A 27,403-nucleotide genomic window follows, 5' to 3' on the forward strand; every position below is an offset into this window, starting at 1 on the left:
AACAAAACAATCATGACGTCGAGAGAACCTGGAGACATCACACTTCTCTCTTTCTAAAGATATTGCAGAGGTACATTAACCACAACAGTGTGATTCTGGCATCAAATGAGATATTTAGACCAGTGGAGCTCATTACGGAGCCCAGAAGTAGAAGTTTGCAGATGCAGTCAGCAAATCCTGCACGAGATTTGCAACAATGCACAGTGGGGGGAGGATAGTGTCTCTTAAACATGGTGTTGACTAGGGGCACCTGTGTGGCTTGGTAGGTTAAGCATCCCACTTCCACTCAGGTCATGATCTCATGGTTTGTGGGTTCGAGCCTCACATCAGGCTCCTGCTGACAGCTCAGGGCATGGATTCTGTTTCTGCCTCTATCTCTGTGCCTCCCTACTCATGATCTGTCTCTCTCCCTCAAAAACAAAGTAAGAATTAAAAAATAGTATTGATACATACATGCAAAATAATAACATTTGGCCATAATCTTTTTTCATACATATACGTCGACACAAAAAAAATCTCAAAATGGATGAAGGATTAAGAAGAACACTTGAACCTAAATGCCTTCAAAGAAAACATGAAAGATGAATATGATGACATTCACTTGAGAATGATTGATTTGATATAAAAGCAAAGTCACAGAGAACAAAGCATGCAAGGGGGGCTACACCATACTAGAAAAGGGGCAAGCAAATATTTGTAGAGCTAGAAGGAAGTCTATGGGCGGGTAGCCCCTCCCTGCCCACTGGGGCTCTCCAGATGGATTTGACAAATTGGGTTCCTCATTGGTAAATGGCTGCTTGTTTGGTGGATGGACTGATGCTGACTGACTGGACATGCCATTGCCACGACTGTGGTAAAGAATGTAATGCCTGAAATGGTTCCTGGATTTGCCATTCCATTATGGATTTAGCTAGACCAAGGAACTCACTTCAGCACATAGACAAACTACGTACTTGCAAAGACTTGGGGTGATAATTAGATTTTTCTACCCCACATCATCCTTAATCATCACAGAAGCAGACGATGAGGATATGTGGATTAGGGGAACAGATATGGAACATGAAAAACTAGACACAAAATTCCTTCAGGAAAAATCCACCTGGAAACTGGCCTGGAACATCCAGAATCATTGTCCTTGGCCCTTAATGAGATTTGGAATGCTCCAAATAGCAGGCAGGGACTGACCCCCTTTGCAACAGTATTTTAGAAAGGAGTCCTTAACCCTTTCTTCCCTGATTGAGTGAACTTTATGATAACTCATATGACCAAGTTGATGCCATGCATAGCCATGTCCAAGAAGTAACAGGTGCACTTGGGTTATATCATCCATAGACAATAAGAACATGGCCTCTGCCACAGCCTAGCCATGCAACCCTTTCTACAGAATATGGGATGCTCATCAAGTCTTCAGAGAGCACCCAGTGCCACCTCGCTGAGAAGGACCTTATGACGAACTGCTAACCGACTACACTGCCATCAGAATTAGGGAAAGATTCTTCTGGATTCATGGCAGCTGCACAAAATAGTTCCAGAAAATGCCATCGTCAAGATCCTGGATGGCCATCCCCACAACGACCATAGGTAAGGATTCCCAGAGCCAATTCCCAGGCTCCGGAAACACATGGCATCACATAGTAGGTCATGGATCAAAAAACTGCATTTCCACCGAGTTTCATTTTCCGGCTCTTTCCTGTCAGGAAAAAAAAAACTTTTTAAAATGGTGCCTACCCTTTCCCCCACTATTAAAAGACTGACTACATTTCCTGCTCTCCCTCTGAACCTCTATATCTGTCTGTCTTCAGACTGCATCTGCCCCATTCACCTGTGTAGTTATCTCAGCAGGTCAGACACAGACCCTTACACCAGTTTTCCAAGTCCTGTCTACAGTAAATAATCAGTCTGATTGTCAATTGTTTTGACATCAGGATAGCAAGTAAGCCCCCAAAGTAGTGTTATTTCCTGCCAATGCAAGCAGGTGAATGCACCATGTGGATGGACAAATGGAAGGGTGTGGTATCCACAACCAGAACGACAATGTCACTCTGCCTTTCCTTCCACTGCATTGATTGGGACCACAACTTTGATGGAAGCTTCAGGATGGTCCTTTGCTCAGGTGAAGTATTGGGAGAGAATATTTCCTTTGTATGAAGTCATGGTGCTAGGTTCTCTCTCTCGGTGACATAGCAAGGCAATCTGGTGCCAGGTGGTCACAAGGTGCTCCAGCATAACCCCATGGCACAAAAACTTTCCAGATCCCAAAATGTTTCATTGGCACTCAGACTACCTGTGCATCAAGTGACATAGCTCAGCCACTTCCAGGTAAGGCTTCCTAACAGCACAAGTCATATGAGAGTAGACCGAAAATCTGGAGTAGCTCAGTCAGGTGACAAAACCCACCTTATAGCTGCTGAAGGGCTGCAGGCCTCCCGTGTCTCACAAACTTTCAGGAATGCATGCTAATTGACCAGTGACAGTGACCCTCACTTGCCCAGACCAGTGGGAACACATGACAGGCTCTACATGAGCTGGTCAGGCTAACATCTTGGCACTGTTTGGACTGTTAGGAATTCCCAAGGCAGCAGGGTAGAGATGTATAGGTTGAGATCAGACTGTGGCTGGGACTCCTTGGTCATCGATGCTGAATGGGACATACTGGCTAGCTCAGTCATGACAGAGTCTCCCCTGTGGCCCTTTAGATACCCTCAACTGCCTAGACAGTCTTGGGAATGTGAGCCATCTTATGGACAGCTGGGAATTTACATTTCAGTAGTCAACTGTAAAGCGCCACCTGTTAGGAGGGGGCTTTAATGCCCGTCAAGTGGGTAGACTGAAAGGAGAAATGGTGTGTTTAATGTCCCCCCTCCTTCAGTAAATCTTGAATTATGGGGTTCAATTACTCAGTCCTCTATTGCGCACAATATTGATGTGCATATACTGTCTTAATTGGATGTGGGGGGGGGTGCAATTTGCAGTCCTACACACTCCTGATATGTAGTTCCCCCCAGGAAATCCAGGCACTGGGTTTGTTCCCACTGGCCTTGATGGCATGTGAGGGCATCCACATCATTAACAAGACAATGCACGGTCAAAGGGGCCACAGTTGCTAAAAGAGATTCAGTAAAGATTCTTCCAATAGTGACATCAAAGCAATGATGAGACCCTTCTACTATCCCTCCCTTTATACCTAGTAAGCTAAAGGGCACCACACTTTTATTTGGAGGGGTTCCTGGGAAGAACTGTACCTTGGCTTCAGGGTCAATGAGAGAAATAAAGTGTTCTCTGTGTCTGTGTCCTACACGGTAATTACAGAAGTGTAGGGGCAGTTGTCCCAGGAGGAAGGACATACTCCACAAACCTCCAGGTCCCTAGGCAGGGGCCTTGGCATCTCCCCACCCACTGGGATCCCAGCTCCCCACTACCAGGGCTGTCCTGTCAAGAGATGTGATGGCACCCACCCGAAGGATAGGAACAGCATTCTCTCGAAGATCCCAAAGAGTCAGATCAAAGTTTCTGACTTGTGTTCAGGCTGTCCTGAGATTAAGTCACTAGGGACCCCTCTTCTCAGAGCTGTGCATAAAGAGAAGTGTGGGCATCATCTCTAGAGCAAGATCTGGGTTGAAGTTCCACCCCTTGAATGGGGCACTGCTGGGACCCTCCTGTGGGCTCCTATCTATGGAGGTGGTGATCCCATCAGCTTTTGCAGAAAAGAAGTCTTGGGCTTCTTGAAAATTCTCCTTTTCACATCTGACTATGGCATGCAGGATTTATGACTCACAGGGCCCAGAAGCAAGGGTACACAAGGACCTTGGGAAGGGCATGCCTCCTTCACACAGTCCCAGTGATCAGGGCACAGAAAACAGGGTAGCAAGTACCTGATTACTTGAGAATGGATGGGGCTGAAGTCCCTAACTTTTCACAGGCTCACCTCTGTGTGGTTATTTGAGAAGGCTCTCAGAAAACCAGTGGGAATCCTAGGCAGATCCTTATCTAAGGTTAAACTCACTGAAAAGTAGGCAAGAGAAAGAGAGCAGGGATTCACATTGATCGGGCTCCAACTGGATGCCAGAGTCATCCATAGGCACTTGTGCCTACCTTTCTGATTCATTTCATTTGGTGCTCCTTTAAACCTCATGGTCTCAGTCTCCCACATTTGAAATTTGCTCTCCAGGGAGGCACAGCTTGTGCTAGGTGGAACCTAATGCCAGTCCCCTTCCCTCACAGCCACAGACACCCCAGTGTGGAACAGGCAGTGTGGGTGGGTGGTAGCCCTCCATTATCCTGAACCCACATTGGGACCGGGGGAAGACAGATTACCTGGAGAATGAGAAAATGTTCAGTGTGCAACCGCACAGTTTTGGAGACAACTCATGAATTTGTCCCTGAAAGAGCTTGTGTGAACGTCTCTTAATTCTGGAAGCATATACCTCAGTTCAAGGCCCAGAAGCTGACTCAGGTCCTCTGCACATAATCTCGGGCTCAGTTTGGGCTCTTGGAAGCTTAGATATATACGTAGAGGCCACAAGCATGCATTGTTTAAGGTTTATTTCAGCGTTCTGGTCAGTGAGCCATGAGAGATGTGTGTCAGAGCCGTGATGTGCCTGTGGACCCCTGTGTCTCCTGCAGACCCCCGAAACGTGGATGTCAGCTCTGCAGCCTCATTACTGTATTTTCACACATGTGCCAGTTGGATTGTCTATAGTTGTTCAGCAGTCAGGAGGCTAATTATGGATTGTCGTCAGCAACAATCAGTCCCTTAACTTTCTCGGGGTTGATAATTTGACGTTTGTGGCGACACCACAAGGAAAGAAGCTATTATGGCTTAAATGGGACCAAAAACCGCTCTGAGATATAACAGGGATTCATGACTTTGCCTCACTGGCCGCCTTCTTCTTGGAGGGGTCCACTGCCTGTGCTCCCAACAGTGCCTCGTCCAGTGCACCATGGAGGATCCCAGCTTATGTGGCAATGGCAGTTCCTGTCATTGTCACACGACCCTCTGTGACTGCATTTCTCCGGGATACAGTCATAGTTCAGCTGAGCCACACTGCCAGTGCAGTAGGTGTCCTGACAGAGCTTTCCAGAAGCATAGGGGGTACCAGTTCTCACATGACCAATCTCGGTTGTTCCTGTGCTACTATGTGAATTCAGCCGCCAACACCAGAACCCTGATATCTCAGATGGATGGAATCCAACATGCTCTTGCAGCTGAGGGAGATGTGTGACGATCCTACACTGCAGCCTTCCACACGGCTCGTCTGTGTGGGAACAGGGTTCAGCGTTGAATTCCCCAGGGTCTTCTGCAGTGTCCATATCGGCTGCTTTTTTGATTTATGGCATAGCAGACATCTTCACCTTTCCAGAATTTGCAAAGATTTCTTGGCAGCGCATAGTGCGGTCAGTGCAGTTCCCATGATAGCAGCATCCCTCTTCAGTGCATGGGGTTCCATCTTGCCTATGGAAGTCATCAGGGTACGCCAAGGACACTCCACAACCCTGCCTTCATCCTGTCTGTGTCGAAACCTTTGGCCCTCCTGGCATCTCAGGGCTCTTATGTTTTATCTCAGGAGCTCTAGCTGGGTTTGAATACACCAGATTGTATGAACTCAGTATGACAGTGATCTCACTGATCCTCTGGGAGAGCATCTCGCTATGCTGTGGTTGGAGCTGGTTATCCCAGAAGGGCAGTTGCATGAACACTAGGGCTTGGAGTTCATGGTGAAGAACAACAAGAAGCAGCGTCCATTTAGCTGCTCTCAGCAGAGGCTCCTATGCTAATGACCAGGGCAGTGCAATGGTGCCTGTCAGCTCTCCTGCCCCATGAAAATGCACTCCAAGAAGGTAACTGTCTCACCCGATGTGACTCAGGGATCCTCAAACTGTAGCACTCCCTATGGGCCACGGGGCTGCTTCTCCCCAGGAGCACTGCTATGCCCACCAGGTTCCACCCCAGTGATGGCATGGACTTCTAAACCTTCAGTCTTTGAACTGCACATTTACAGAAGGTTGACTTGTCTTGATTACCTTTATGTGTCATCTTGACTGCGTCATGGGTGCCCAGTTTCCCCACTGTTTCTGTGGATGTCTGTTAACTATTCCAGAAGACACTGGCATTTCTATCCATGGTTTTCTGTCTGCCTCAGCATCGCCCACTCTATTAAGGTTCTGAAGAAAATCTGATGCAGAGGGAGGAAGAATTCCGTCATTTTTACTTCCCATGTGCTTGTTTGAACTGGAACAGTGGTCTCCTCTGGCCCTTGTTCTGAGAGTTACATCATCAGCTTTCCACATTGTGAGACTAGAGAGTAGTTCAGAATTAGACGGGAATTACACCTCTGGTTTTCCTGGGTCTCCAGCATGTGAGAGTGGAAGGTGGGGCTTCTCAATGTATTCAATCATGTAAACCAATGTGCTTTGGGCCCTGTGCCTCGGGAGAATCCTAATAAATGGAGATGAATTATCTCTTCTTTAGAGGAATTGGATAAAGCTGTAGCTCATTTAAAGTCCTGCGTAGCAACAGCCAGGTGGGAAGTGTCATGTTGTTTTATTGGGACAATGGCTGGGTGAGGATAAGGAGGAGCTGTGGGATCCTGTGGTCCTGGCTGCACTGGGAGTGCATCTGGGACCCCTGTAAATGTTCAGCTGTTGTGCCTCAGGATATCTGCAATTCACTCATATTGAGGGACAGGAGTAAGCAATGCAAAGAACTGTGTCTTATGTGCACGTTAGTGTAGTTTTCCTATGACAACACAGTTGCTAATTCAGAGAGTTAGTAGGTAAACACAGAATCCTGTGTCCAGAGAGCCTCCCTGGCGAAACTGCTGTGTGGAGAGGAAGCCCCTGACCCTGACAGGAAACCTGCCTGTAACCTCCATCTGCACCTGCCTCTGGAAACACAAACCAGAATTGTGCATAGTGTGTGCCCCCCTGGTTGTGCTGATCCCCTCCTGCAGGGAGGTTTGTGTCTGGGCTTCCATTGGGGTCCCCTCTCTGTGTCTCTTGCACAGTAATATGTGGCCGTGTCCTCGGTCTTGAGGCTGTTCATCTGCAGATACAGCGTGTTCTTGGCGTTGTCTCTGGAGATGGTGAATCGGCCCTTCACGGAATCTGCATAGCTTGTGCTCCTTCCGTCATATCTAATATATGCGACCCACTGCAGCCCCTTCCCTGGAGCCTGGCGGACCCAGTTCATGTCGTAGCCACTGAAGGTGAATCCAGAGGCCACACAGGTGAGTCTCAGGGACCCCCCAGGCTTCACCAGGTCTCCCCCAGACTCCACCAGCTGCACGTCACACTGGACACCTGCAGACACCAGACATCTTGGTCAGGAAACTGTCACACATGCACTGGTTCTCACTCATACCCACTCACATACTCAGTGTCTCTAATTCACCATGACTTACCTTTCAAAAGAGCAACGAGGAAAATCCAGCCAAGCACAAACCTCATGGTGAGGTGTCTCTGCTGTGCTGATCACAGAATGGGAACACCTGGGACTCCTGGGGCTGGGGCTCCTCTCCCAGCTGCAGGCGGCAGAGGGCCTACCGAGGGCTACAGAGAGGGCACTATTTGCATGTCCTCTGACATATATATCAAGATTCAGACTTAGATTTGATTCTGTAAAAGTGAACGACAGGGTTGGGGACGCATTTCTGCATTAGTTTGTGTGGATGGTGCTGTGAAAATATGAATAATTTTAATTGGTGAGCACAGGTATATTTGCAGGCACGTGTGCAGTTTTACATGTCTTTCATCAACATTGGTCATTTTCGCTCTACAATTATTTTACATCCTTTTTGATATTAATCCCAAATACTTCTTTCTGTGAAATTTTCACTTCTACAATTTTGTTATTTGTTTTGCATATATTTCCACGCTGGTGTGTAGAATCACAGGTGGTTTATTTTTTATTTATTTATTTTTGTTCATTATGTATCCTGCACTTCTCCTCATTTTTAAAAACTGGTTCTAATATTTTTTGTGGTATTACTAGGCTTTTGTTATGTTTAAGATCATGTCATCTGCAAACAGGCAATTTTTCTTCCTTCTCACTGTTTTAAATGTCTTTTATTTCTTTTTATTGCCAAAGTTTGTGAGTAATTCTTTCAGTTGTAGGAGAAGAATGCTTTTCCCTTCTTCTGGGGTTTTACCTGGTGTAAGGATTCAATTGACATAAGACTGATCTCAAGGGGAGGATAAATTTCATTTTGCAAGTGCATGGTCTTCCTATTGATATGACACCCAGAGAATGTACAAAGCAGGTGGCACTTGTGACTTTCAGACAACAAAACATTCGATTTGGCAAGAGTTAAGGCAAAGGTGTGGGTTTGGGGGTATTTAATTGGTCAACAAGTAACTAGGTTTGTTTTCACAGCCTTCTTGTCCCTGTGTTCCTTATTCTGGTGCTAAGGATAGTTCTTCCCTCCTGGAACAGGTAAGGGAGTTTTCCCAAGGGAGATTTATTTCGTGCTGTCAAGGGACAAAGGATGGTCTGAGTGTCCTTGGACTGGCTGTTTCTCATGTGACTTTCATCCAAATCAGCCATGTGACACATTGATATGGTTTGAGGCAGCATGTTTATTCTTCACGTTATCATGTTGAATACTTATGTTGGGGGTGATCATCATTGTCTGATCTTGATGTAGGAGGAATGGTTTTCGTATTTTTCTGTTCAATATGCTGTCAGATGTCGGCTTTCATAGTGGACATGATCATCTGGAGGTAATTTTCTTCTCCTTTTTTTTCTTTCATTAACATGTTTGGTTTTTTTATTTTTTTTAATTTATATCCAAATTAGTTAGCAAATAGTGCAACAATGATTTCAGGATTTGATTCCTTAGTGCCTCTTACCCATTTAGCCCATTCCTCCTCCCACAACCTCTCCAGCAACCCTCAATTTGTTCTCCATATTTATGAGTGTCTTCTGTTTTGTCCCCCTCCCTGTTTTTATATTATTTTTGTTTTCCTTCCCTTATGTTCATCTGTTTTGTCTCTTAAAGACTTTATATGAGTAAAGTCATATGATTTTGTCTTTCTCTGACTGACTCAATTCAGTTAGCATGATACCCTCCCGTTCCATCCACATAGTTGCAAATGGCAAGATTTCATTCATTTTGATTGCCGAGTCATACTCCATTGTATTGATATACCACATCTTCTTTATCCATGATGGATTTTTTGTTGTTGTTGTTGAGTTTGATAAGTCCTTTATATATTTTGAATACTAACTCTTTATCTGATATGTCATTTTCAAATATCTTCCCCCATTTGTCAGTTGCCTTTAGTTTTGTTGATTATTTCCTTGCTGTGTAGAACCTGTTTATCTTGATGAGATCCCAATAGTTCATTTTTGCTGTTGTTTCCCGTGCCTCTGGGGACAATGTTTAGTAAGAAGTTGCTCTGGTCAAGGTCAAAGACGTTGGTGCCTGTGTCCTCCTCTAGGATTTTTATGGTTTCCTGTCTCACATTTAGGTCTTTCATCCATTTTGAATTTATTTTTGTGTGTATTGTACAAAGTGGTCCAGTTTCATTACAATTCCATGTTGCTGTCCAGTTTTCTCAACACCACTTGTTGAAGGGACTCTCATTTTTCCATTTGATACTCTTTCTTGCTTTGTCGAAGATTAGTTGACCATATAGTTATGGGTCGGTTTCTGGGTTTTACAATCTGTTACGTTAATCTATGTGTGTATTTTTATGCAGGTACTATACTGTCTTGCTGACGATAGCATTGTAATATAGCTTGAAATCCAGAATTGTGATGCCTCCAGTTTTTTTCTTTTTCATGATTGCTTTGCGGATTCAGGGTCTTTTGTGGTTCCATGATAATTTTATTTTTGAAATGTTTTTATTTATTTTTGAGAGAGAGAGAGCATGAGCATGGGAGGGGCAGAGAGAGAGGGAGACACAGAATCTGAAGCAGACTCCAGGCTGTGAGCTGTCAGCACAGAGCCCAATGTGGAGCTCGAACTCACGGACTGTGAGATCATGACCTGAGCCGAAGTCAGACGCTTAACCAACTGAGCCACCCAGGGGCCTCAACCATTATAAGTTTAGAATTATTGGTTCTAGCTCTGTGAAAAATTCTGGGATTAGTTGAGAGGGATATTTGCTTTGAATTACTTGCATTGAATGTCTAGATTGCTTTGGGTAGTATAAACATTTTAACAATGTTTTTTTCTGAGAGAAAATGGGAGGAGGGGCAGAGGAAGAGGGAAGGAGAATCCGAAGCATTTTCTGTGGTGTCAGTACAGGAACCAATGTGTGGCTCGATCTCAGGAACCATGAGTTCAAGACATGTGCCCAAATCAAGAGTCATGGCTTTAACCCATGGAGCATGTAAGCACACCAATTATACTCTTAAGTATAGAGAACAAACTGATGGTTACCAGAGGGAAGGTGAATGGAGGGTTTGGGGAAGTAGGTGATGGGGATGAAGGGGTGCACTCATAATGAGCACTGGGTGTTGTATGGGAATTTTGAACCACCATATGTTACACATGAATCTAATATTGCATTGCATGTTAACTAACTTGAGTTTGAATTAAAAAATCATTGTATTTTAAGTGTCTACAAATGGCCTTGTTGGCATACAGCCCACTAGGAATCATTTATTCCAAAAACTATACTGACAAAAGGAACAGCTAGAATTTTGAGCTAAGGTATGTTCCTTTCCTTCCCCACCCCACCTCAGCAAATGGAGAATCCAGTGCAAGTACCTGGGACTATAGGCGTGTGCCACTGAGTCTGGCTGCAACCTCCACGCCAGATTGTTGTAGCCAATACACAGGGTTCCCGGTGCCCAGCTCCTGTTCAGAGGACTCTTTTCCAGAGGGACAGAATGTCAGTGACCCCAAGCTGTTTGCTGTTGACGCCAAGCCCCTGCAGGTGCCACCGAGATGTGGGACTCATTGTATGCAGCCCCACTTCCAGGATGGAGGCTTTGCCCTGGGCACAGTCCACTAGGGATGCTGGGAGCCTGGTCGCCCCAGACCTGACTTATATGGCAGGAGTCTCATGCCACCAGGACAAGCAAGCCACAAGGAAATGAAGGTGCCACCCACCCCTAAACTGATCCCTCCTTTTGTCCCCACCTGCAGCTTCAGAGTTTTGCTCAGGGCAGGGGGACCTGGCGCAATCCACTAAACCAAGGTGAAAATCTGTTCTGGTACAACCGAGTTCATTTCCAGCTGAGTGTGAGGAAGGTCTGGGCCTCATGTTGTGGGAGAGTCAGGTGCAGGAGACAAATGGCTTCAGTGGAGGATTCCTAACCTACTCCTGCTCACCAGCAGGAGAGAGCAAGAGCCAGGGACAGTGGAGGGAACAGCTGCTGTCAGAACACATTTGAGATTCTGTTCTCAGCAACTCTCCACTCAGAGGAGTCCGAGGTGGTGAGGTTCAGTCTGTGGAGACTCCATACATCAGAGCATTGTTGAACATAGGACAACATTCAACATGCAGCAGAGGAATTTGCCATGTGGGGGTGGGTCAGAAAGTGATAAAGTCTAACCAAACACTGTCGCCTAGGCTGTCACATCTAGGCTGGCTGTGTGAATGTCTCAGGCCACACCACCTCTGTAGTCTTTGAGACTACTTTCATTCCCTCACATCATGTCTTTGAGGTTATCCTAGTTTCAGGTCTGCATCAGTAGTGTCACATTTCTGTGGAAAAGCATCCCATTGATGGAAGTTTTATACTTGGTTTATTCCTTTATATTTAGACCGACTTTTGACTTATTCTTAGCTTCTAACACTAAGAAAGATACTATACATATGTACACACCATGTATTTTCAGAGCATGGGATTTAATTCTGGAGAAAATTCTCGGGAGTGGTATTTCCAGGTTACATGTTAAGTCATCCATGTATAATTTCATGAGTAACAGCCAATGATTTTCCAGATCTGGTGTTCATTTTTTATTCCTACCTGCAGTGTTTGAACCCCCCAGAGTGCTGGATGCTCACCTGGATGGTGTTGCCAGTGTTCCCTTCATACCTGACCCCTCAGGGTGTGTGCATAAGGCATCTATTGCATTCTTGATTTGAATTTCCTTGCCAATCGATGGTGTGAAGAGACTTTTCCTGTCCTACTAATGTGTCTACAACCTCTTGGATGGGATGTTTTCTACGCAAGGCTGTGCTTGTTTCATAGAGGGTTGTTTCCTTTCTTCCTATTGACTGTTGAGGGTTCTTAGCATATTCACGATGCAGGTCCTTGGTGGTTATGCAATTTGTGAATATTGTCTCTCCCTATGGAACTTGTCTTACTGCTATTTCCTCATTGGCAGAAAAAAACATCCGATTTTCACAAAATGTAATTATACCATTTCTTCTTATGGGTCTTGTGTTCTGAGCTTTAATTTTGGTTTTCATGATGATTAATTGTGACTAATATCTATTTTGTAATGTTTATACTTGAGAGAGAGACCGAAGGTGAGTGGTGGAGAGGCAGAGAGAGGGGAGACACAGAATCTGAAGCAGGCTCCAGGCTCTGAGCTGTCACCAGAGAGCCTGACAGGATGCTCAAACTCTTGAACTGTGACATCACGACCTGAGCTGAAGTAGATGCTTACAGCGACTGAATCACCCAGGCACCCGACTTATTTCCTGATTTACAATGTAAAAAAAAAGCCTTTTTTTCTGGTTTCTCTCAATGTTGAATTGTTCCCTAAGTGGTCTCTGGTGACTTAGTGTTTTGTTGTTTCAGTTTATGGACTCCAGTAACTCAGTTTCATGACATGGTTTTTTGATAACTATATGGTCAATTCTGTTGTCATGTTGTAATTGAACTTCAAATTTCATAAGAGATTCTGTGCGTGTCTCTTTGGACAGATTGCTCATCACATATGATAGATGTGCTCCTGGGGTCAAAAAACGCGTTTACCTTTCCAGGTGTTGGGCTTTCTCTATGTCTCAGGAGCCATTGAGCTCTGTGCACACAACCTAGTTCTTGACACAGGATTTTCCCTTCACAATTCTATGTAAAACCCTGAAAATTCATATTATGCATTGTCACTGTCAGACACTTCATGAATAGAACACACTGCAATGTTATATCATTTCCTGAAACTATTTCCTAAAATTATTTTACTCTTGCATGTTTGGGGGTATGATTTTTCTTTCTCCTTCAAAGGGGAGTTCATATCTGCATTTGTGGAATTCTTCCAGCCTTCTCATCCCGTAATGCTTTTCCAACATGCTGTACAGTGTTTCACTAAGTGCATATTTAGGTTTATTTGTACTCTGCCACATTCGGTGATAGGAGTGTAAGACAGGCTGAACCATATAGCTGGGTTTTTGTGTTTTTTTTTTTTTGTTTGTTCGTTTCCCATGTAAGTGATCTGTCATATTGAATGTTTATAGAAAAGATAGCCCCTCACTTTCATACACCACTAACAGGGGACATGGTCCTTTTTAAAAGAAAAGGCAAAGGAAGACAAGGGAGCTGAGACACAAGGTTGGGGAAAGAAACCTACAGGCTGGCAGGAAGGGTCATCTCTCCAGACTTTCCAGTTCTGCAGATGTGGGTCCCTGCTGAAGCCCAACTTGGGTTCTTGTGCAGGTGTCTGGACAAGCGGCCCATGAGATATGGGCACATAGGATTTGGAAAGGGTTGCTGTAGTTTGAGTTCCAGCCCGCCTGGCACTGCTGTGAAAATTCATGCATATGTTAACTTATGTCCACGACCAGTTAGGGATAAAATGTGTAAATTCAGGAAGTTAGGCTCACTACCTTAGATTCCATGTTCATGAAAATTTGTGACAACATTTCTCCCTTCCTTTTTTTTTTTTTTTTACTACTTTAATTATTAAATTTGTGTTTAAATTTTGGTTAGTTAACATATTGGGTGATATTAATTTCATTAGCAGAATTTACTGATTCATCACTTACATTAACACCCAGTACCCATCACAACGCATGGCCTACTTAAACCCCCTCACCCATTATCCCATCCCCCACACACCTGGCCTCTAGCAACCCTTAGTTTGTTCTCTAACATTAGAGTCTTTTATGTTTTTCTTGCTCTTTTTTCCCTTCGCCTATGTTCCTCCGTTGTGTTTCTTAAAATCCCCATATGAGGAAATCATATGATGTTTGTCTTTCTTTGACTAACTTACTTCGCTTAGCAAGATACCCTCTAGCTACATCAACATCTTTGCAAATGGCAAGATTTCATTTTTATTTCTGACTGAGTAATATTCTAGTCTATACATATAGCACATTCATCACTCGGTGGACTTTTGGTCTCTTTCCTCACTTTGGCTCTCATTGGTAATGCTGCTGTAAACATTGGGGCGCATGTACCTCCTCAAATCAGAATTTTTGTTTTCTTTGGGTGAATACCTCATAGATCAATTGCTGGAGTGTAAGGTCGTTTCATTTTTAAGATTTTGAACTGTTTTCTGGAATGGCCACACTATGCATTTTCACCAAGAGTATAAAAGTGTTTTCTTTTCTCCTCAGCCTCATCAATATGTCTTGTTTCCTAGTTGTTAGTTTTAGACTTTCTGACAGTTTGAGGTTGTTTCTCATTGTAGTTTTCATTTGTATTTCCCTGATGATGAGTGATGTTGAGCATCTTTTTGTGTGTCGGTTAGCCATCTGGATGCTTTGTTTGGAAAAGTGTCTAGTCATGTCTTCTGCCCATTTCTTCACTGGATTAGTTGTATTTTTGGTGTTGAGTTTGATACATTATTTATAGATTTTGGATAGTAAGCCTTTATGAGATTTGTCATTTGCAAATACCTTTCTCAATTCTGTAGGTTGCCTTTTAGTATAGTTGTTTGTTTCTTTAGCGCAGAAGCTTTTTATTTTGATGGAGCCCCAGTGTTGAATGTTTGCTATTGTTTCCTTTGCCTTCTGAGATGCGTCTACTAAGAAGTGGCGACGTCCAGTGTCAAAGAATTTGCTGCCTGAGTTCTCCTCTAGGATTTTGATGGTCTCTTGTCTCACATTTAGGTCTTTCACCCATTTTGAATTTATTTTTGTGTATGGGGTAAGAAAGTGACTCGGTTTCATTCTTCTGCATCTCCTGGTCCGGTGTGCCCAACACCATTTGTTGACAAAATTGTCTTTGTTCCATTACATACTCTTTCCTGTTTCAGCCAAGATGAGGGGACCATACATTTGTGAGTCCATATCTGGGTTTACCTTTCTGTTCTATTGACCTGTGTGTCTCTTTTGTGCTTGTAGCATACTGTCTTGATGACTACAGCTTTGTAATATAGCATGAAGTCTTCAATCACGAAGTCTCCTGTTTCTTTGTGTAGCATAGACATGTCAATAATATCTGCTCCTTCAATCCTTAACATTGACTGTGTTTCCATTTCTTTCTGTCATCCTCAGTTTCTTTCATCATGTTATATAGTTTTCAGAGTATAGATCTTTGAACTCTTTAGGTATCCTATTATTTTTCGTACAATATTAAATGGGATGGATTTCTTTTTTTTTTTCTGATTTGTCTTTCTGTTTCTTCACGATTGCTGTATAGAAATGCAATAGAATTCTGTATGTTGATTTTTTATGTTGTGACTTTGCTGAATTGGTGTATCAGTTCTTGCAACGTTTTGGTGGAGTCTTGGGTTTTCTATGTAGAGTGTCATGTCATCTGTGAAGAGTGGAAGTTTGACTTCTTCCTTTCCAATTTGAATGTCCTTGTTTCTTTTTGTTGTCTTTTTGTGTGGATAAAGCTTCCAGGAATATGTTAGGTAGAATTATGAGAGTGGGCATTCTTGTGTTCGTGACATTAGAGGAAATTTGTTTTCCCAGTGAGGATATTAGCTGTGGGGTTTTCATGTATGGACTTTAGGGTGTCGAGGTATTTTTCCTCTATCCCTTGCTAAGGGTTTTTATCAAGAAAGGATGTTTAACTTTGTCAAAAGTTATTATTATTTTTGCCTCGATTGAGAGGGTCATCTAGTTGTTATCCTTTCTCTTATTACTGTGATGTATTACAGTGATTTATTTGTGAATATTGAACCACCCTTACAGCCAAGGAGTAAATCCCACCCTATCATGGTAAATGATATTTTAATGTATTGTTGGATTCGATTGGAAAGTATTTTCTTGAGAATTGTTGCATCCATGCTCATTAGGGCTAACGGCCTGGAAGTCTCGTTTTTAGTGGGGTTTAATCTGGTTTGGAACCATGGTCATACTGACCTTATAGAATGAGTTTGGAAGTTTTCTTTCCGTTTCTATTATTTGGAATAGTTTGAGAAGACTAGAATATTCTATTCTACTTAAATAGAATATTTACACTCTAATTATCCGGTAGAATTCACCTGTGAAGCCATGAAGCCCTCGAGTTTGTGTGTCAGTAGGTTTTTGATTACTGATTCAATTTATTTTCTCCTTTCAGTCTGTTCAGGTTTCCTATTTCTTCACATTTAAGTTTAGTTAGTTTATATCATTCTGGTAATTTATCCATGTCTTTCAGACTGACCATTTTTTTGGCATATAAATTCCAAAATATTTTTTTATAATTGTATTTCTCTGGTGTTAGTTGTGATCTCTCCTCTCAAATTTGTGATTATATTTACTTAGTCCTGGAGGAAGATGGCAGTGTAGGAGGACGTTGGGCTCACTGGGTCCTGCTGATCACTTAGATTCCACTCACATCTGCCTAATTTACCCAGGAAACCACCAGAAGACTAGCAGAATGGACTCTCTGGAGCCAAGCATAGACGAGAGGCCCACAGAAGTGGATAGGAAGGTTGGAGAGGCGGTCCACGCTACATGGACTGGGTGGAGGGAAAAAGGCAGTGGAGGTGCAGCCAGCCCACCCAGCAAGGCAGAGCCCCCGAATCTGGCTTGCAAAAGCAGAGGGGCTGGATGGAGTGTGTTCTGACAGCCAGTGGGAATTAACATCTGGAATGTTATAATTCAACCGCGCTGCTCAGAGAGCGGGAGGGCTAAAGGACAATGGGGGAGAGAGTTGTTGAGCCCCACAGGATAGAGCTCAGCTTGGCGGGGAACAAAGGCACAGGGAAGAGCCATTTCCCTTGCCCATCCCCCAGCCAAAATCCCAAAGGGAACCAGTTCCTGGCACGAACTTGCTTGCACCACACAAATACCCAATGCTGTGCTTCTGCGGATCCATCCCTCCAATGGGTCTGCCTCCCTCCCAGTGCCACAGGGCTCCTCCTGAAGTGGACCACCAAAGGCAAAGCGAGCTGAACCCGCCCCTCCCGCCCCTGTGCATCTTGTGGATCCATCCAGGCTAATATGTCAGATCCCATCAAAGCAGCGCCCAAGCCTGGAAGTGTGCAAGTAGCCCAGAGGCCACACCACTCCACAGTGAGTCCTGCCCCTGGGAAAGGGGAAGATAAGGTACACAGTAGTCTGACTGTGGCCCCAGCGGTGGGCTGGGGGCAGATATCCCGTCTGACTGCAGCCCCGCCCACCAATGGAAGTTACTCCAGACAGCACAGGGGAAGAACCCTGCAGTTCCGCGCCACTCCAGGGACTCTCCAAAATGATGAATCGGAAGAATTCTACCCATCAGAAACTACAGGAAATAGCGACAACTAATGAACTGATCAAAAACAATTTAAGCAGTATAGTAGAAAATGAATTTAAAATAATAGTCATAAAATTAATCGCTGGTCTTGAAAAAAGTATAGAGGACAGCAGAGAATCTACTAATACAGAGATCAAGGGACTAAGAAACAGTCAGGAGGAGCTAAAAATGCTATAAATGAGCTGCAAAACAAAATGGAGGCGACCACAGCTCAGATTGAAGAGGCAGAGGAGAGAATAGGTGAATTAGAAGAAAAAATTATAGACAAAGAAGAAGCTGAAAAAGAGAGATAAAAAAATCCAGGAGTATGAGGGGAGACTTAGAGAACTATGTGACATAATTAAATGAAATAATATATGCATAATTGGGATTCTAGAGGAGGAAGAGGCAAAGGTGCTGAAGGTGTACTTGAAGGAATTATAGCTGAGAACTTCCTTTATGTGGGGAAGGAAAAAGGCATTGAAATCCAAGAGGCACAGGGAACTCCCTTCAGATGTAACTTGAACTGATCTTCTTCATGACATATCATAGTGAAACTGGCAAAATACAAGGAGAAAGAGAGAATTCTGAAAGCAGCTAGAGATAAACATGCTCTAACATATAAAGGGAGACCAAAAGACTAGTGACGGATCTCTCTACTGAAACGTGGCAGGCCAGAAAGGAATGGCAAGAAATCTTCAGTGTGATGAACAGAAAAATAATGCAGCTGAGAATCCTTTATCCAGCAAGTCTGTCATGTAGAATAGAAGAAGAGAAAGAGGTCTTCCCAAACAAAGAAAAACTGAAGGAATTCATCACCACTAAACCAGCTCTAAAGAGATCCTAGGGGGGATCATGTGAGACAAAGTACCAGAGACATCACTACAAGTATGAAACCTACAGATATCACAATGACTCTAAACCTATATCTTTCTATAATAACACTGAATGTAAATGTACTAAATGCTCCAACCAAAAGACATAGGGTATCAGAATGGATAAAAAAACAAGACCCATCTATTTGCTGTCTACAGTAGACTCATTTTATACCTGAGGATACCTTCAGATTGAAAGTGAGGGGATAGAGAACCAACTATCATGCTATTGGAAGTCAAAAGAAAGCTGTAGTAGCAACACTTATAACAGACAAACTAGACTTTAAAGGCTGTAACAAGAGATGAAGAAGGGCATTATATAATAATCACAGGGTCTATCCATCAGGAAGAGCTAACAATTATAAATGTCTGTGAACCAAATATGGGAGCCCCCAAATATATAAAACAATCACAAACATAAGCAACCTTATTGATAAGAATGTGGTAATTGCAGGGGACTTTAATACTCCACTTACAACAGAGCATAGATGATCTAGACACAGGATCAATGAAGAAACAAGGGCCCTGAACGATACACTGGATCAGATGGACTTGACAGATATATGTAGAACTCTGCACCCCAAAGCAACGGAATATACCTTCTTCTTGAGTGCACATGGAGCCTTCTCCAAGATAGATCATATACTGGGTCATAAAAGAGCCCTTCATAAGTATACAAGAATTGAGATCATACCATGCATACTTTCAGACCACAATGTGATGAAATGAAACTTGAAATCAACCACAAGAAAAAGTCTGGAAAGCCTCCAAAAGCATGGAGGTTAAAGAACACCCTACTAAAGAATGAATGGATCAACCAGGCAATTAGAGAAGAAATTTAAAAATATATGGAAACAAATGAAAATGAAAATTCAACAAACCAAACGCTTTGGGATGCAGCAAGGGCAGTCCTGAGAGGAAAATACATTGCAATCCAGGCCTATCTCAAGAAACAAGAAAAATCCCAAATACAAAATCTAACAGCACATCTAAAGGAAAAGAAGCAGAACAGCAAAGACACCCCAAACCCAGCAGAAGGAGAGAAATAATAAAGATCAGAGCAGAAATAAACAATACAGAATCTAAAAAATCTGTAGAGCTAATCAATGAAACCAAGAGTTGTTTTTTTTTTTGAAAAAATAAACAAAATTGATACACCTGGAGCCAGTCTTCTCTAAAAGAAAGGGAGATGACCCAAATAGATAAAATCATGAATGAAAATGGAATTATTACAACCACTCCCTCAGAAACACAAGCAATTATCAGGGAATACTATGAAAAATTATATGCCAACAAACTGGACAACCTGGAAGAAATGGACAAATTCCTAAGCAGCCACACACTTCCAAAACTCAAACAGGAAAAAATAGAAAGCTTGAACAGACCCAAAACCAGCGAAGAAACTGAATCAGTTATCAAAAATCTCCCAACAAATAAGAGTTCAGGACCAGATGGCTTCCCAGGGGAATTCTACCAGACATTAAAGCAGAGATAATACCTATCCTTCTCAATCTATTCCAAAAAATAGAAAGGGAAGGAAAACTTCCAGACTCATTCTATGAAATCAGCATTACTTTGATTCCTAAACCAGACAGAGACCCAGGAAAAAAAGAGTACAGGCCAATATCCCTGATGAATATGGATGCAAAAGTTCTCAATAAGATACTAGCAAATCGAATTCAACAGCATATAAAAATAATTCTTTACCATGATCAAGTGGGATTCATCACTGGGCTGTAGTGCTGGTTCAACATTCGCAAATGAATCAATGTGATACATCACATTAATAAAAGAAAAGATAAGATGTAGAAAGAGCATTTGACTAAATTCTGTCAATCGATGTAGAAAGAGCATTTGACTAAATTCAACATCGTTTCTTACAAAAAAAACCCTCAAGACACTCGGGATAGAAGGAACCTACTTAAGCATCATAAAAGGCATTTATGAAAATCCCACAGCTGATATCATCCTCAATGGGGAAAAACTGAGAGCTTTCTCCCTGAGATCAGCAACACGACAGGGATGTCCACTCTCACCGCTGTTGTTTAACATAGTGTTGGAAGTTCTAGCATCAGCAACCAGACAAGAAAAGAAAATCAAGGCATCAAAATTGGCAAAGATGGAGTTAAGGTTTCGCATTTTGCAGATGACATGATATTATATATGGAAAACCTGATGACTCCACCAAAAGTCTGCTAGAACTGATACATGAGTTCAGTAAAATCTCAGGATACAAAATCAGTGTACAGAAATCAGTTGCATTCTCATACACTAATAATGAAGCAACAGAAAGACAAATAAAGAAACTGACCCCATTCACAATTGCACCAAGAATCATAAAATACCTTGGAATAAACCTAACCAAAGATGTAAAAGATCTGTATGCTGAAAACTATAGAAAGTTTATGAAGGAAATTGAAGAAGATATAAAGAAATGGAAAAACATTCCGTGCTCATGGATTGGAAGAATAAATATTGTTAAAATGTCAATACTACCCAAAGCTATCTACACATTCAATGCAATCCCAATCGAAACCGCACCAGCGTTCTTCTCGAAGGTAGAACCAGCAATCCTAAAATTTGTATGGAACCACGAAAGGCCCCAAATAGCCAAAGTAATTTTGAAGAAGAATACCAAAGCGGGTATCACAATCCCAGACTTTACCCTCTACCACAAAGCTATAATCATCAAGACAGCATGGTATTGGCACAAAAAGAGACACATAGACCAATGGAATAGAATAGAAACCCCAAAGATAGACCCACAAAACTAATCTAGACCTGCGAACTAATCTTTGACAAAGCAGGATACAATATCCAATGGAAAAAAAAGAGAGTCTCTTTAACAAATGATGCTGGGAGAACTGAGCAGCAACATGCATAAGGATGAAACTAGACCACTTTCTTACACCATTCACAAAAACAAACTAACAATGGATAAAGAACCTGAGTCTGAGACAGGAGACTCAGACTTTCTCCTAGAGGAGAAAGCAGGGAAAAACTCTGACCTCAGCTGCAGCAATTTCTTACTTGACCCAACCCCAAAGGCAAGGGAATTAAAAGCAAAAAGGAACTATTGGGACCTCATGAAGATAAAAAGCTTCTGCACCACAAAGTAAACAATCAACAAAACTAAAAGGAAACCAATGGAATGGGAAAAGATATTTGCAAGAGACATATTGGACAAAGGGCTAGTATCCAAAATGTATAAAGAGCTCACCAAACTCCCCACCTGAAAAACAAATAATCCAGTGAAGAAATGGGCAGAAAACATGAATAGACACTTCTCTAAAGAAGACATCCAGATGGGCATCAGGCACATGAAAAGATGCTCAAAGTCGCTCCTCATCAGGGAAATACAAATCAAAACCACACTCAGATAGCACCTCATGCCAGTCAAAGTGGTCAAAATGAACAAAACAGGAGACTATAGATGCTGGAGAGGATGTGGAGAAACGGGAACCCTCTTGCACTGTTGGTGGGAATGCAAACTGGTGCAGCCTCTCTGGAAAACAGTGTGGAGGTTCCTCAAAAAATTAAAAATAGACCTACCCTATGACCCAGCAGTAGCACTGCTAGGAATGTACCGAAGGGGTACAGGAGTGCTGATGCATAGGGGCACTTGTCCCCCAACGTTTATAGCAGCACTCTCAACAATAGCTAAATTATGGAAAGAGCCTAAATGTCCATCAACTGACAAATGGATAAAGAAATTGTGGTTTATATACACAATGGAATACTACGTGGCAATGAGAAAGAATGAAATATGGCCTTCTGTAGCAACGTGGATGGAACTAGAGAGTGTTATGCTAAGTGAAATAAGTCATACAGATAAGGACATATGTTTTCACTTCTATGTGGATCCTGAGAAACTTAACAGACGACCATGGGGGTGGGGAAGGCAAATAATGGTTGGAGAGGGAGGGAGCCAAAACAGAAGAGACTCCTCAAGACTGAGAACAAACTGAGGGTATATGGGGGGTGGGACGAGGGGAGGGTGGGTGATGGCCACTGAGGAGGGCACCTGTTGGGATGAGCACTGGGTGTTGTATGGAAACAAATTTGAAAATAAATTTCATATTAAAAAAAAATTTACTTAGTCCTTTCTCTTTTGTTTTTGCTAAGTATGGCCTCGGTTTATCATTTTTAGTTACGCTTCCAAAACCTAGCTTATAGTTTCATTGATCTGTTCTACTGTTTTTGTTTGTTTCTTTATCATTTATTTCTGGTCTAGTGCTCTTTATTTACCTTCTCCTGCTGGCTTCGGCGTTCATTTTCTGTTCATTTCCTAGCTTGTTTAGGTGTAACATGGTTGTGTGTTTGAGATTTTTCTTCTTTCTTGAGTTTGGCCTGTATTGCTATATATTTCCCTCTTCCAACCAGTTTTGCTGCATCCAGATGGTTTGGCACTGGTATGTTTCCATTTTCATTTGCTTCCATGTATTTTTTACTGTTTCCTTAATTTCCTGAAAATCTCATACAATCTTTACTACAGTCTTTAACTTCATGTATTAGTGGTGTTGCCAAAGGTTTCTTGTGGTTGACTTCAAGTTTCATAGTGTCCTGGTCTGAAAATATGCTTGGTATTATGTCAATCTTTTTGTACTTGTAGAGGGCTGATTTGTGACATAGTATGTGATCTGTTCTGGGGAATGATCTATGTGCACTCAAAAGGAATGTGTATTCTGCTGTTTAGAATGGAATGTTCTGAATATATCTGTTAAGTCCATTTGGTCCAGTGTGTCTTCCTTAGCCATTGTTTCCTTATTGATTTTCAGCTTAGATGATGTGTCCATTGTTGTAAGTGGAGCGTTAAAGTTCTCTATTATTATTATTATTATTGTATTATTATCAATTAGTTTCTTTATGTTTCTTATTAACTGATTTATATATATCAGTGGTTACAATTTTAGCATATAAAGATTGAAAGCTTTGTATCTTCTCATTGGATAGACCAGTTTATGACGATATACTGCCTTCCTCATCTCTTGTAACAGATTTTGGTTAAAATCTAGTTAGTGTCATACGTGTATGGTACTACAACCTTCTTTTTTTTTTAAATTTTTTTTTTTTCAACGTTTTTTATTTATTTTTGGGACAGAGAGAGACAGAGCATGAACGGGGGAGGGGCAGAGAGAGAGGGAGACACAGAATCGGAAACAGGCTCCAGGCTCCGAGCCATCAGCCCAGAGCCTGACGCGGGGCTCGAACTCACGGACCGCGAGATCGTGACCTGGCTGAAGTCGGACGCTTAACCGACTGCGCCACCCAGGCGCCCCACTACAACCTTCTTTTGACGTCCGTTAGCATGATAAATTGCTATCCCTCCCCTCACTTTCAATCTACAGGTGTTTGGGTTGAAGACGAGTCTATTGTATGCAGTGTATAGAAGGTCTTGTATTTTTTTATCCATTCTGTTTTCCTATGCCTTTTGATTGGAGCATGTTGCCCTTTTACATTCACAGTGGTTATTGATAGATATAAACTTAGTGCCATTGTGTTACCTCTCAAGTCACTATTTATGGAGATTTTCTCTGCTTATTTCTAGTCTTTGTTTCTTTTAGTCTTCCTTACCCACTCAAAGAGTCCCATTTAATATTTCTCAAAGGGTTGGTTTAGATGCCACGAACTCCTTTGGTTTTTGTTTGGGAAATTCTCTCTCTCCTTGTATCTGAATGACAGCCTTGATGGGTAAGGATTCTTGGCTGCATATTTTTGAATTGGGCATGTTGAGGATATCATGCCACTCCTTTCTTGCCTGCAGGTTTCTGTGGAGACATCTGCCATAATCTTTTATGTCTTCCCTTTTTAGTTAGCGACTTCTTTTGACTTGCTGCTTTTAGTGTTTTTCTTTCCATGTGTATTTTGCTAATTTTACTGTTATATGTCTCTCTGTTGCCTGCTTTTTTTTATTTTAATGGGAGTTCTCTGTGACTCATAGATGTGGACGACTGTTTCTTTCCCCAGTTTGTGGACATTTTCCACTATAATGCACTCAGATAAAACTTTTCCTTTTTTTTCTCCCTCTCGTTTTGCTCAGGGACTCCTTTTTTTTTTTTCAACATATGAAGTTTATTGTCAGATTGGTTTCCATACAACACCCAGTGCTCATCCCAAAAGGTGCCCTCCTCAATACCCATCACCCACCCTCCCCTCCCTCCCACCCCCCCATCAACCCTCAGTGTGTTCTGTTTTTAAGAGCCTCTTACACTTTGGCTCTCTCCCACTCTCACCTCCTTTTTTTTCCTTCCCCTCCCCCATGGGTTTCTGTTAAGTTTTTCAGGATCCACATAAGAGTGAAACATATGGTATCTGTCTTTTTCTGTATGGCTTATTTCACTTAGCATAACACTCTCCAGTTCCATCCATGTTGCTACAAAGGGCCATATTTCATTCTTTCTCATTGCCACGTAGTACTCCTTTGTGTATATAAACCACAATTTCTCAGGGACTCCTTTGAAAAGAATTTTATTTCACTTTATGGAGTTGCTGAGTTCCCGAAGTATACGTTTGAGATGCAATATTTAGTTTTCCTCTTCTTTCCTGCTTCATTTCCCCCATAATTTTATCTTCTATGTCACTTACTCACTCATCTGCTTCTTTCCACCTGAGGTCATTATATACAATCAGTTTCACATCCCGTTTATAGCATTTGTAACGTTTCAGACTGACAAGTTTTTAGGTCTTTTCTATATGTAGACAGGGTATCCTCCTGTCTTGTTTGCTTTCTTGAAGCACAGCTAGTGTCCGTATGATAGTTTTTAAAAATTTTTTTTACTTATTATAGTTTTTAAAAATTCTGTTTGAGGCCTATTTGTTATATGTGTTTTAATTATATCCCTTACAATGACCTTTTATCGTTTATTCTTTTGGAATGCATTCCTCCATCAGTCTGTATGTCTGTCTCTGCTTTCTTAAGTTTTTCGGAAAATCCTGTTAGGTTTTCTGCTTCTAGAGTAGTGTCTTCATGAGAAGTGTTTACATACTGTTGAGGACCTGATATTCTGGAAGCATTTCTTGCATGTGCTGTGTGCACTGTGCTGTCATGTATTGGCTGCTGTGTCCCTCAAGTCAGTCCTCTGCAGGTTTCTCCTTGCCTCCAGTAGGGAGTTTTTCAACTTTGTCCAGTGTTGTGTTTTAACTAAGTGAGTTTGTTCTGACTGTTAAAAGAGGCTAATTCCTATCTCCCCTAGAAGTGAAGCTTTGCCTCACTATATGGTCAGTAGACTTGGTGCCTGTGGGGGTATATGGTGGTCTTTGGAGGGAGGGGCGTGGTGCTGGTCTGGGTTGCAGGCAGTCTTTTCCTAGTAAGGAAGCATCTGAGTAAGACAAGGGGGGTGGATCTTGGTGTCAGTGGCTCAGCTTCTACTGGGGGGTGCTGTGCTGCTCACTGAACTCTGTCCATGCTGATTGGCGGGAGGAAATATTGGCATCAGCAACCCCTCTAGTCCCTGCAGTTGGAGTTCCCAGCCGCCCCTGTTCAGGAAGCCCTCCCACAGAGAGAAAAATCTGTACTCGTTGGTCCCAGTCAGAACCCTGCCTTCACCCTGTCTGTGTCCAAGCCATTGGCCCACCTGGTGGCACAGAGCTCTTATATTTTATATCAGGAGCTCTAGCTGGGTTTCAAAAGTCCAAACTGTATGAACTCAGTATAATAGGGACCCCACCGATCCTCTGGGAGAGGGTTTTTCTGTGCTGTGGCTGGAGCTGGTTATCCCAGAAGGGAAGTTGCATGAACATTAGGGGCTTGGAGTTCATCTAGGACTGCTTTAAGGTTCAGCTGTTGTGCCTCAGGAAATCTGTAATTCACTCATGTTGAGGGACCGGAGTAAGCAATGCAAACAACTGTGTCTTTGTGGTGTTAGTGCAGTTTTCCTATGACAACACAGTTGCTAATTCAGAAAGTTAATAGGTAAGCACAGAATCCTGTGTCCAGGAACTGCTGTGTTGAGAGGAAACCCCAGACCCTGACAGGAAACCTGCCTGTAACCTCCATCTGCACCTGCTCATGGGAACACAAAGCAGAATTGTGCCTAGTGTGCGCCCCCTGGTGGTGTTGATCCCCTCCTGCAGGGAGGTTTGTGTGTGGGCTCCCAGTGAGGTCCCCTCACCGTGTCACTTGCACAGTAATATGTGGCCGTGTCCTCGGTCTTGAGGCTGTTCATCTGCAGATACAGCGTGTTCTTGGCCTTGTCTATGGAGATGGTGAATCGGCCCTTCACGGAGTCTGCGTAGCCTGTGCTACTTCCATCACTATAAATGCGTGCGACCCACTGCAGCCCCTTCCCTGGAGCCTGGCGGACCCAGCTCATGTAGTAGCTACTGAAGGTGAATCCAGAGGCCACACAGGTGAGTCTCAGGGACCCCCCCGGCTTCACCAGGTCTCCCCCAGACTCCACCAGCTGCACGTCACACTGGACACCTGCAGACACAAGACATGTTGGTCAGGAAACTGTCACACATCCACTGTCTCACTCATATCCACTCACAGACTCAGTGTCCCTCGTTCACCATGAATTACCTTTTAAAAGAGCAACCAGGAACACCCAGCCCAGCACAAACTCCATGGTGAGGTGTGTGTGTTCTGTGCTGATCACAGAATGGGAACACCTGGGACTCCCGGGGCTGGGGCTCCTCTCCCAGCTGCAGGGTTGGAGCCGGACTGGTTTAATCAGCACAGGGAGGGCCCTATTTGCATATCCTCTGACTATATATCAGGCTCCAGACTTAGATTTGTTTCAAATTTAAAACCAGTGTTTGAGAGGCACTTCTGGATCACTTCTTGCAGAAGGGACTGTGACAGTATAAATAATTCTGATCTGTGAACACAGTGATCTTTTCCTCTGTGTTTGCCATTTTACATGTCTTTCTCCCAGCACGTCATGTTTGGTATGCTATTTTACTTTTTAGTGAAATTTAATCCTAAATACTTTATTTTGTGCCATATATTTTAATGTGTGTTTATTTTTGTGTGACAGATAGAGGGAAGGAGAGAGAGATCAGAGAGAGAGAAGGGGACAGAGAATCCCAA

The 27,403-nt window shown here is 42.8% G+C and overlaps 1 gene segment (V, D, J or C); it reads right to left on the reverse strand.

Moving 5' to 3' along the window:
• Positions 1 to 5,348: 5,348 nt before the first annotated feature.
• On the reverse strand, positions 5,349 to 27,001 carry LOC128772867 (immunoglobulin heavy variable 3-74-like). The segment is given in 3 exon segments: positions 5,349 to 5,452; positions 26,444 to 26,794; positions 26,894 to 27,001. Coding segments are annotated over 3 exon segments (501 nt in total).
• Between the last annotated feature and the right edge of the window lie 402 nt (positions 27,002 to 27,403).

This window comes from Panthera pardus, unplaced genomic scaffold (genome assembly GCF_024362965.1).
Source record: "Panthera pardus isolate Hobbes unplaced genomic scaffold, ASM2436296v1 HiC_scaffold_24, whole genome shotgun sequence".
Lineage (NCBI taxonomy): Eukaryota > Metazoa > Chordata > Mammalia > Carnivora > Felidae > Panthera > Panthera pardus.